General features: G+C 61.1%; 3 protein-coding genes across 7 annotated transcripts in view; 2 read left to right on the plus strand and 1 right to left on the minus strand.

Annotated features, from left to right (window-relative positions):
- The window catches only part of SBNO2 (strawberry notch homolog 2), a 67868-nt gene extending 64116 nt beyond the window's left edge, over positions 1-3752 (plus strand). For all 4 annotated transcript variants that reach the window (XM_075077277.1, XM_075077276.1, XM_075077279.1 and 1 more), the window contains one exon: positions 330-3752. In XM_075077277.1, the coding sequence (XP_074933378.1) occupies positions 330-952 (623 nt within the window). In that variant the 3' untranslated portion in view covers positions 953-3752. The remainder of the gene's footprint in view (positions 1-329) is intronic.
- A 1426-nt stretch (positions 3753-5178) lies between these two features.
- On the minus strand, positions 5179-7454 carry GPX4 (glutathione peroxidase 4). The gene is made up of 7 exons (XM_075077361.1): positions 7346-7454; positions 6957-7051; positions 6662-6806; positions 6424-6575; positions 6268-6292; positions 5791-5850; positions 5179-5437 (listed from the first exon to the last, which is right to left on the minus strand). Exons 1-7 carry the CDS (start codon positions 7415-7417, stop codon positions 5405-5407), a joined length of 582 nt encoding a protein of 193 aa, XP_074933462.1. The 5' UTR covers positions 7418-7454; the 3' UTR covers positions 5179-5404.
- Positions 7455-7638: 184 nt separating this feature from the next.
- Positions 7639-10734, plus strand: POLR2E (RNA polymerase II, I and III subunit E). 2 transcript variants are annotated; one of them, XM_075077358.1, is made up of 8 exons: positions 7639-7972; positions 8140-8314; positions 8456-8571; positions 9013-9093; positions 9300-9358; positions 9520-9598; positions 10037-10116; positions 10428-10734. In XM_075077358.1, the coding sequence occupies exons 1-7, from the start codon at positions 7916-7918 to the stop codon at positions 10100-10102; spliced, it is 633 nt and encodes a 210-aa protein (XP_074933459.1). In that variant the 5' UTR covers positions 7639-7915; the 3' UTR covers positions 10103-10116; positions 10428-10734. The 2 variants fall into 2 exon arrangements, with proteins under 2 accessions (XP_074933459.1, XP_074933460.1); XM_075077359.1 differs by having other exon boundaries at positions 7727-7972; positions 10584-10734.
- The last annotated feature ends 280 nt before the right edge of the window (positions 10735-11014 follow it).

Raw genomic sequence — 11014 nt, forward strand, 5'->3', positions numbered from 1 at the left:
CTGCTTAGGTGACCCCATGGGAAGGGGGGGAGCTGGGGCTACCTGCCATGTGTTTGGGCACTGGGCAGGGGGTGTGAGCCTGGCCCGAGCTTCCCCCTCCGTGCCCGTGTGAAGCAGGACTGTGGCTGCCTGCTGCAAGCCTGCTGTGGAGCTGCTTTTGCTCTGGTTGCTCTCCCATCTCCCTGCCCCGCAGCCCAGCTGAGGGGCGAAGCAGGCTGGGATAGTGTGCTTGACAAATGGGCCCCTGTGCTGCTGCCCATCCCCCTGTCCCCACAGGGCCCCGTCCCTTCCCAAAGCGCTGTGGGGACTGATGCACCTTCCTCCCTTAGGGATAAAGATCCCCGAGAGCTGTGTCCGTAAGGTGCTGGAGGAGCTGAAGCAGATGGACGAGAATGTGAAGCGAAAGCACAACCGACTCCTCCAGGCCCAAGAGCAGAGCCCACAGTTCTCCCTGCCACTGCACATCCTGCCACAGTCCCTGGACCTCACGCAGACGGGGCCCGGGGTCCCCCTGCCCAGTCACTCCCTGCACCAGGACAAGATCCTGGACTTGACCTACAGCCCTCCCAGCAACAGCATTCCTGACGTGGTGATGAACCCAGAGCCTGGTGCGTTGTGCTTCCCCTCGGAGCCTGTTCTCCAGCCACACCAGCAGCACAGATTACCCTTTGGCTTCAGTCACCCTTCTGCCTTCCAGAGCCCGGCCCCTGTCCTGGAGGGGAACGTGCCTCTGAGCTCCTCGCTGCATGAACACCTGTCTCTGCCCCACCCAGGACCCTTGCAGATACTGCAGCAACAGCAGGAAGATTTTGTCCAACAGGATGGGAATATCAATTTTAGAGAGATCCTGGAGGACATGCTAAGGACGTTAAATGGGGCCCCCCAGGAGAACATACTCCCCCAGGAGCGCCAGAGCGTGATCCAGTTCAGTGGGCCTTACGCAGACTTCTGAAAGCTGCTGGGCACGCCAGGCGATGCTCGGCCGCTGCGGATCCATACCCTTTGGCGCAGAGGTGAGAGCTGGGGAGCCCCGGGTGTTCTACTGGTTTGGACTGATCCTTTTCTGTTTCTGAGGGAAGAAAAAATACCTATAGTTCCTTAAAGCAAAGTTTATTTATATATAATATACAGTCAGGCATGTATAGATTTGTATATAACATGCGCTTGGGGGGAGTTGAGTGCTGCCAAGTTCAGCTGATCTGGCCTGATGGTCCCTGCTGCGTTCGAGTCCTGCTCAGAGGTCAGTGCCCGTGTAGGACTGAGGAGAGACGCCCCCTCCTCTGTGCCCGTCCCCCTGCAGACTACTGAGTTCCCAAGCTGGGTCGTGCCTTCCCCAGCCCTCCAGCCCAGAGAGCGGGTCCCCCCGAGGGCTGGCTGACCAAACTGTGTCTGCGTCGGCTGCTGCCAGCTTTCCCCGTGGGCTGCCCCAGCCCTGCTGTGGACCTGGAGGCTGCTGTGGAGGGCTGGGTCTGAAGGCAGGGGTGAAGGGGAAGGGAATGCTGTCCCAGAGGAGTTGGGAGCCACTGAGCTCAAGTGTCCCTCTGTGCAGGGCTGAGCAGGCGTAGCTGAGAAGCAAAACTGACTGTGCCTGCTCTGCCCTTCCCGGGAGGGGACGCGGATACCTCTGGGGCTGCCTGAGCTCCACGGGAGGAGGCAGGAGCTGGCTGCACCCACGCCTCGCTTGTCAGTATCGTGGCAGAGCTTGTGAGTTCGTCACAGCTCAGCCACGCTGGGACCACGGGGGGATTCCCCGGAGCAGAAGGGCCGTGTGTCCCATCAGCCTGTCCTGCACTTTAGCCTCTCAAGGTCGCTGTGGCTGGCCGTGCTTTGTCCAACTTGCTGTCGCGTGGTGTCCTTTCACCTGGCCATCTCACCGGTCCCGATCTGTCAGGCTTGTCCCTGGCTGGGCCATGGACACAGGCCTGGGTGTCTGGATCGGGGCGACCCGGCCCTGCCCACCGCTGACCTTGGCACAGGCTGCTCCCAGGCGAGCACCAGGGATGTGCGGTATCGCTGCTCACGCTGCAAATTCAGCCTCCAATACCAAAGAGCAAAGGTCTGCTTTGCAAAGCACTGCCCCAGACGACCCACTGCCCCTTGGCCAGGAGCGGCTGGGCGAGCTGCCTCCTCCCCAGGACAGAGGTAGGCTCCAGCCACTTCTGTCGCCATCCCTGTTCCAGCAGCATCCCACCTCGGCAGGTCCCGGGGAAACTCTCTTATTTTCTCCCTTTAATCTAAGGAGTCTGGCAGGAAGCTGCCTGCTGGCAGGAATGCCCCAGGCCTGGCAGCCCCTCCGCAAGCCTCCCCTCTGCTGTGTTTCTTTTCTCTGTCTCGAGTCATCGAGGCATTTCCTAGAAGTGGCACCAGAATGTTTTCAGGGGAAGGACGCGAGACCTCCCCTGGCTGGCCCGGCCCTTCCTCGGAGAGGACCTGGGGAAGGAGGTCCAGCCGGGAGACGCCTCCGCTGGGGTCCCCCGTGCTCTGACAGGTCATTCTTGAGGGGGCTGGAGCTTTACAGTGCCTGGTTGAGTCCCCTCCTCCAGGCAGAGACCCTTGGCCCCCCCACGTCCCCCCCCGTGTCCCCCCCAGGGCTCAGGGACTGGCCGAGCGCCCTGTTTGCCCTTGGGAAGTGCTTTGGGTCGGTGTTTGTGCTACTGCTGAGACAGGAGCCACCTTCCCTGACACATTAAGACCATAGACCTGCCCCGCGTGATATGTGTGTGGGCTCATTTTTGAGATTGCTTTGGTCCCTGCCCTTCGTTGTGGGGGCTTGTCCTCACCCCCCACCCTCCCCAGCTGGCGTCTGCCTCCCCCCCGCCCTCCTGGCCAGGGTCAGCCCTGCAGCTGGGGCCGCTCGGGGCTGCATCTTACCGCATTCAAGGAAACCTCCTTACCTCAAAGTAAACACCAAAGACAGGGAGCCCCTGCGTCCCCCCGCCCCATGGCCCTGCTGCTGCCCGGAGAGGTTTGTGCTCTCCCGCAGCTTTGCTCACGGCAGCCATGATCGCCTCTTGCTGCGGGGCCATCTGGGGATCGCCGCTTTCTCGGGGTGCCGCAACAGGCTTTTCCTAGTCCTGAAGAGAGCAAGGCTCTCCCCTTCCCCAGATTCTCCTCTATTTAAAATATGTCCCAGTCCACACCACTTGTGGAGAGGTCCCGGCTTCACCCATGTCCTGGTTCGTTCGCTCGGCGCTTGCTGAATTCTCAGCAAGGAGAGAAAAGGACGCCAGGAAAACCCATTTCAGAGAGGCTTAATCTCAGGAATAACGAGGAGGAATTCTCCCGCTAGGCACCCTCCGGCAGCCACTTCTCCGCCGTCACCCGGAGCCTTACCTGGTGGCTTTGATGTTAATTTTAAAATATATGCAATTCTCCCTCCCTGATCTCTGGAGAGACAGAGAGCACCTTCAAGGACGCCCTTCCCTGCCCCGATCCTGTGTTTTTGTCAGGGTTAATAATATGTAACAATACCTTTTAACTAAATTATTATGCAGTTGTCCTACTGATTGTATGTATTTTTAAATGAGTCCCTTTTTTTCTTCCCTTATACCTTTTTGTTAGCACTTTTTAATCCGCTTGTTGTTTGCCTTTGTTTTTCTATGTGTATTTATAATTAATTGAGATGTATATATGTAAAGAGATTTTTTTTAGAATATGTGCCTTTGACTAATAATTCCTGAATTTTCTACTTGCCTCAGAAGGATAATTTTTCATTCTGCTCAGTAAAAATGGAAAGGAAGCCACATACGAGATTTCTGTAAGTCCCAGCTCTCTGTCTGTCTGTCCAGAGGTGTAGTCCTGCCCCCCAGGATCCCATGGGGGCCTCAGATCAGGATAGGGAAGCCGAGGGCCAGGGTCGTGCTGGCAGCTGGAGTTTATCTCCTGCATCACCACCTCGGTGGCCGCTGAGGGCTGCTGCCCCGAGCCACCCCCTTCCCCCTGGGCCGAGCCAGGCAGGGGCTGTGGGGAGGGTCCTGCCCGGAGCCAGCCTGGGCGCCGGCCTTCGGCGAGGCTGCCCCTTCCCGGCTTTGCTGGGAAAACGCAGATAAAGGAGCCGCTGTTCAGGCACGTTCCTCCAGCGCGAGCTGCTGCAGCTTCGTCACTTGTGGCCGCCGCGGCGCCGGGACATCTCGCCCAGGCACCGCTGGCCCCGCTCTGCCGCTGCGGGAGGTGGCGTGGCCGTGGGCCACGGCGCTGGTAACGGAGGAGCAATTCGCACCTCGCCTCGTGCGGCCGCGGCCGGGCAGCGCGGAGATGCCAACAGAGTTCACGGCAAGACTGAGTGGGGCTGTGGGGCAGCTCCCGAAACCAGCCTGCCTACGCGGGGAGGCCGAGGGGTCGGGCAGGCTGGAGCAGGATCCTCCTGGCATCCGTGATGTGCCGGGTTGCACATGTCAGGGGGGCCCTGGGGCTCTTCCCCACTCTACCCTTGGCCCCACACTGAGGACAGGGCTGCCCATGGGGGCTGTGGATATTAAGGGGAGACTCAGTATCTCCCCCAGACCCTGGGGAAAAGAGGGAAAGCAGCACTCCTGCACAGCACATCACCGGTTGAACGCGAACTCTCCCACACCCTCCCTCCATGGGCTGGGCCAGACAAGGCTGTGCCTTTGGAAACCAACAAGCTACAGCCGAGACTTCCCGAGGAGGATGGGTGCACCTGTGGCCCTGCGTGCTGCAAACAAACAGACACATCTGTGGCTGCATGAGGTATTTCACCACATCCCAACACAACTTTGTTTTGCACTAATTGCTTCTGCCTGTGGCTTGCACCACTGCTGGAACAGGCCCTGTTGCTGCGGGGCCAGGAGTGTGCTGCTGCGCGCCCAGACTGCGTCCGTAGTTGGTCAGCCTCCAGCTGTGTTCGGAGAAAAACAACCCCATTGCTTCATCCTAGGCCGGTGCCTGTTGGTTGAGGGCAAGGAAGGGTCCTAGGAGGGCCAGGTCGCAGAGGGGACACAGCCCCTGCTCCAGCTTTTCCTGCGTGAGCCACACACGAGTCCGCTGAGCCAGGCTTTGTGTGCAGTTCCCCACTCAGCAGTAATGAGGATTATCCCTCCGGGCTCAGGAGTTGTGTAAGGTCTTGGCTCCCCTGCAACATTCCGGGTTCTCAGTGGGAGCAGCACAGCAGACCCAGCCCCATCCACCCCCCTCTGCCCCACACCCAGACACAACCCATCATTTCTAATGTTTATTGCAAGAGAACACCAGATCCTGCTTTACGCCCACAGAAAAGGGCCCTGTGAAGCCTTCTTCCAGCAGGTGCACGCCAGATCTTCGGGTCTGCCTCACCAGCAAGCTGGCTTGAAGACAGACCGTCATTGGGGCTGGATGAGAAGGCTCCACAGGCAGCAGGAGGGCTGGTGCTGGCTCAAGGGGACAGTGCAGGGTGAGATGAGTAGATCTACAGGTAGGCAGGCAGGTCCTTCTCGATCACCTGTGAGAAAGAAGGGAGCATTGTACTACAACAACACCCAAAAACATGCCCAAATTCCCCTCTGTCCCAGCCCAGAGGGGGAGTGCTTGGAACCACCTGCTCACCCTGTGCTGGGCACCCGCTTTCCCTGGCGCCACAGCCAACCCCGCCCGAGCACGGGGGTGCCTTCTCTGCCCCCACCAGAGGGGAAGAGAGCCGAGACACGGCAGCAGAGCCTGCTCCAGAGCAGTGCTCAGCCCCAGCACTGCCGTGCTTCTCCACAGATGCAGTCTGCAGAGAGCTGCTGTCGCACTTCCCCTCCTCCCCTGGGTCAGGCGGAGCCGTAACACCAACGCCGCCAGCAGCACACTTACGTAGGGATCGTCCATTGGACTGTACCTCTTCACCACTTGGCCCTCCCGGTTAATGAGGAACTGTGGGAGTGAAGCAGCACCCAGGTGAGGGAGCGCAGCTGTAGCACGGGCTCTGCAGCCCTGCGAGAGCAGCAGAGCAGCCTAGGGAGCTACTTATGGCGGGGCTGGGCTGGGGCAGGTCCTGCCTGCAGAGCTGTAGCCCCCAGCAGAGCAGCTGCCCCCTCAGCTGCTTGCTGCCTCTCTGGGCCAGGGCTGGAGATAACCAGGCTGGGGGCTGCTGGGGGCCTCCAGGCACAGGGACCAGGACAGTGCAGGAGCCCCTTGGGATGCTCCTACCCCGACATCCAGGGTAACCACCCAAAGCAGAGCTTGGACATGCAGGTCCCTCCTCCCTGCAATGCCTCAGGGACTCCCCACTGTCCCCCAAGAGCGAGGGTGCAGCCCAGGCAAGCCCAGGAGAAGGCAGCCATGTCTTACCTTAGTGAAGTTCCATTTTATTGCACTAGGAGAGAAAAAACAGGAATGAGACTGCGGCAGAAAAAAAAACCCACCCTTCCTCTTGCTGTAGCCAGGCCAGCCGCTCAGACAGAGCCTGCTGGGGTGGCTTCCACAGCCCCCCGTTCCCGCACTCACTTGCCCAGGGTGCCTCTGCCTTTGGGCTGGTCCTTCAACCACTTCCAGAGCGGGTGGGCATCGTCCCCGTTGACATCGATCTTGCTGTACATGTCAAACTTCACCCCGTAGCCTTCAGCAAATGCCTTAATCTGAGCGTTGTCCCCGGGCTCCTGAGGAAGGTGAGAAGGGCTGCGCTGTGAGTGTGCCGGGGCCGTCCCTGTGCTCCGGGGGGCCCTCGCCCCGCTCCCCCACATACCTGCTTCCCAAACTGGTTGCAGGGAAACCCCAGGATGCGTAAACCCTTCTCAGCGTATCTGGCGTGCAAATCGACAAGCTGAGTGTAGTTTACAGCGGTTTTTCCTCATTTTGAAGCTACGTTGGTGATGATACAGACGTAGCCTCTGGAAAGGGGGTGAATCCCGGGTTACGCAACGCGTTGGCCCGCCGAGGTGTAACCGCGGCCCGGCGCCGCTCCGAGCCCTTTGAGCCGCGTTCCTCCCCTCCCGGCCCCGCGCCCCAAGGCCGAGCGGCGCCCGGCCCTGCCCTCCTACCGGTACTTCTCCAGGGAGACGTCGTTGCCATCGATATCCCGGGCGTGGAAGTCATAGATGGCCTTGGCCGAGCGCCAGTCCTCCGCCTGGGCGCTCTGCGGGGGCGGCGGGGGACGCCGTCAGCGGAGACCCCCCCGCATCGCCCCCCGCGTCCCTTCCCCCTGCATCCCCCCCCGTCATCCCCCCGGCCGGGGCAGCCCCGCAGCGACCGATCGGCCGGCCTCCCTCCGCCGGGCCCGGCGGCTCCGCGACCGTCGCCCCCCACCACCCCTCCGGGGATCCTCCGCCCCGCACCCGACCCCGCGTCCGTCCCCGGGCGCCTCGCGGCGACAGCCCCGCCCCCACCGCCCCGGCCTCCTCCCGGTAGAGCCGGCCCGGGCCGCGCTCACCATGCTGCAGCCCCGGCTCCGCACCGCCACCCCGCACAGCAGCGCCCGCCGCGCCGCCTGACCCCATCCCATCGCGCACCGCCCCTCCCCGCCCTCTCAGCCAATTGACGTCCCCGGCTCCCGGAGGTACCGCCCCATTACGGCCGCGCAGCCAGTCAGCGCTCAAAGAGGCGTGTCCGACCGTTTGATAGATGTGATGCTGGCCAATAGAAAAACAAGGTGCGCGAGGTGGCCGCAGAGATGTTTATCGGCGTGCTGGGAGAGACCTGGGGGCGGCGGGGCGGGGTCAGGCCGGGGGGTGCTGCAGGCTCCCACGCGGCGGCGGTTTCCCTCCAGTGGGCCGCGGCCTGTAGCGGGTTGGGCCGCGGCCTGTAGCGGGTTGGGCCGCGGCCTGTAGCGGGTTGGGCCGCGGACAGCGGGGGAACAGGCCCGGCTGCGGCGGACTACAGCTCCCAGGAACGCCCGCGGCCGAGGCCCCCCAGCGGCCACCCAGGCGCCGCCTGTCGCCGCGCGGGCAGGCACTAGCGCGGGCAGCCCGCGGGGGGCCTCGGGCGGCGGGCGGCGGGCGCCATGGACGACGAGGAGGAGACGTACCGGCTGTGGAAGATCCGCAAGACCATCATGCAGGTGCGGGCGGCGGCGGGGTCCGGCGGGGCCTGCTGGGGTCCGGCGGGGCCGAGCCCTGGCGGGGGTGCGGGGCCTGCGCGGCCGCCTGGCGGTGTGGTGGCGGCCCCGGTGCCCCGGTGCGGGCCGCCCGCCCGCCCGCCTGACCGACCCGAGGGCGCTCTCGGCAGCTCTGCCACGATCGGGGCTACCTGGTGACCCAGGACGAGCTGGACCAGACGCTGGAGGAGTTCAAGGCGCAGTTCGGTGACAAGCCCAGCGAGGGCCGGCCCCGGCGCACGGACCTGACGGTGCTGGTGGCTCACAACGACGATCCCACCGACCAGATGTTCGTCTTCTTCCCGGGTGAGTCCCTGCGCCGGGTGTCCCCGGGCTGCGCCGCCTCTGCCGGCGCTGGTGGAGGCTGGACAGAGGGGCTTCGCCTTCTGGAGGGGTTCACGGAATGAGGGAGGGCTCTCGGTAACCCTGGGCCGACTCCTTTCCCAGAGGAGCCCAAGGTCGGAATAAAGACGATCAAGATGTACTGCCAGAGGATGCAGGAGGAGAACATCACCCGAGCGCTGATCGTGGTGCAGCAAGGCATGACCCCCTCGGCAAAGCAGGTACAAAGTTCTGCAAAAGGAGGCAGACCCAGAGTCAGGGCTATCGCAGGCTGTGGATGCTCTGCTGTCCGGTTTTCAGGCTGCTTTTAGGCTCATAAAAGCTAAGAATTTCCTTCCAGATACAATCTCTTGCTAAAGCCTGTTCTACCTTAATACAGGCTCTTGCTTAAAACGCAAGCGTGTTTAGCCAGAGCAGCTGGTTCTGGTTCCAGAAGAACAGCCGATGGCCTGTCGGTGGTCCGGAGGCTGATGAGAGAAAGAAGGCTATTTGCCAGCGGTCAAGAGATCCGTGCGCTCTCTGCCCGCATAGCTGCGTCTGTGTGAGCACGCGCGTGGCGATTCCCCATTTACAGTGACAGGTGTTTGTTGAGGAGCAGATCCGAGCACAGGCAGGGCTGTTCCAGAGCAGTGCTGCGGTCTCACAGACCTTTTCCTTTCCAGTCCCTGGTAGATATGGCTCCCAAATACATCCTGGAGCAGTTCCTGCAGCAAGAGCTTCTGATCAACATCACGGAACACGAGGTGAGCAGTGTCGGGCAGTGGAGCGAGGGCTTTGTGCCGAGCTGCAGCAAGGGCTGCTGCCAGAGGCCTCTCTCGGCTGGAAGGCCGGGCTGAGAGACGCAGTCGTAGTTTTCTTCCTTACAAAGGTATTGCTTTTCCTGCTGCTATGAGGAGCCAGTTGCTTTCTCTGGCTTCCTCATCTTACAGTCTGTCTCTCCTGTTTACAGTTGGTCCCAGAGCACGTCGTCATGACAAAGGAAGAAGTAACTGAGCTCCTGGCCAGATAGTATCCTTTGTTTGTTCCTCCCTTCCTGCCTGGGTGTGATGTGTGCTTGCTTTGGGCTGAAAATGAGCACAGCCGCATGCAGTGGTTCATTACTTGGCTCTGTGAGCTGTGGTAACGAGCGGGTTCCTGGGCTGGTTGCTTCTCCTTGACTCCCCACGCAGTAAGCTGAGAGAGAACCAGCTCCCGAGGATACAGGCCGGGGATCCCGTGGCCCGGTACTTTGGAATAAAGCGTGGTCAGGTAAGAGGGAAGTAGCCTCAGGCAGCGGTTCCCTGTGGGCAGGGCAAGGAGCCGCAGCCCTCTGCAGTAGTTCAGAACTCTCGGAGACAGGAAGGGTCTCTCTTTCAAACGTAAAAGCTGTTGTAGGTTAGGTCGGGTGGGTTTAAGCAGGGCAGACTCTAGCAAGTAGGCGGCTGCTGAACCGGCTGGTGACAGCCAGCGGCTGTGACGCCAGCCCCGCGCTCCCTGATCTCCCCCTGCGCCGGGGGGTGGCACTTCCACGCCTCGCCCCCAGCTGAAGCGGGGAGCTCAGCCCCAGCGCCCTGCGGCCGCTGCGCGCCGCAGCGTTACAGCCACGCTGCCTGAGCCTGAGGGCGTGCCCGTGTCGGGCAGGGAAGCCCTGCGGGGGAAGCGCCGCCAGCTTCTCTCCCTCATGAGTTCCTTCTGTTGGCCTTCTAGGTAGTGAAGATCATAAGACCGAGTGAGACTGCAGGCCGCTACATCACCTACAGACTGGTGCAGTAACCTGGAGCTGTCGGGTAAGGTGGAGCACGAAACCCTCTGGCTCGCGGAGGGCTTTGGGCAGGGCCTCAGACCTACTCTGGGGCTTTCCAGGATGGACCTGAAGTGAGCTGCCTCCAGGAAAAGATTATCTCAGAGCTCTAGATTGTTAGTGGAGGGAGCTGTTAGCGAGAGGACAGAGCAGAGCAAGGCTTCATCGGTCTGTTGCCTCCGTATCCACCATTTCGGAGGTGGCTGTCGGTGCTCAGGGCATCGGTGGGGCTTGGCCTTGAGCAGTCTGCGCAGGGAGGCGCGAGGTGATCCGCATCCCGAGTTCTCTTTCTTCCAGGCATGGAAGAACTGTGTGAGACCTCCCGACCTTCCCATCCGCAGGCAGTTTACAGATGCTCTGAGATGTCCGCTTCTTCATAGGTGGCCAAGAAAATTCTCTGTCCGTGTTGCCTCCACGCAGTTGTGTTACTTGGCCGAATTCCTTGTTTTCCAGCGTGGACTTTGCTGAAACTCCTCACTCTTCACTCAGGCCGTGGAAATAACCTGAAGCAACTGATTTGTGCAGGGAGGGAGCGAGTGGAAAAAGGCTTCTGTTTTCCTATTTTATTTATAGGATCTTATTAAAAATAAAGGTTTGCACTCTCGCTGTTCCTCACAGGTAGCGTATTTCTCAGCTCTCCCTGTACCAAAGCCTCTGGATGTTGCGAGTTCCCGTGGTTTTCATTCTGTTTAGGAGAACTTGCTGCTGAAGCTCCGATGGGCTCTGCGTCGTGGCTGAGCCAAGAGCTCACCCTGCAGAACTCCTCCAGCTGTCGTGTGCAGTTCTGACGCTGCAGTTCAGACCTACCTCGTTGCTTACCTCATCTGTTCTACCCTCCGGCCCTCGCTTTGAGACCTTGGTGCTCAGATACTGTGATGGAGAGT

This window comes from Phalacrocorax aristotelis, chromosome W (genome assembly GCF_949628215.1).
Source record: "Phalacrocorax aristotelis chromosome W, bGulAri2.1, whole genome shotgun sequence".
Classification (NCBI taxonomy): Eukaryota; Metazoa; Chordata; class Aves; order Suliformes; family Phalacrocoracidae; genus Phalacrocorax; species Phalacrocorax aristotelis.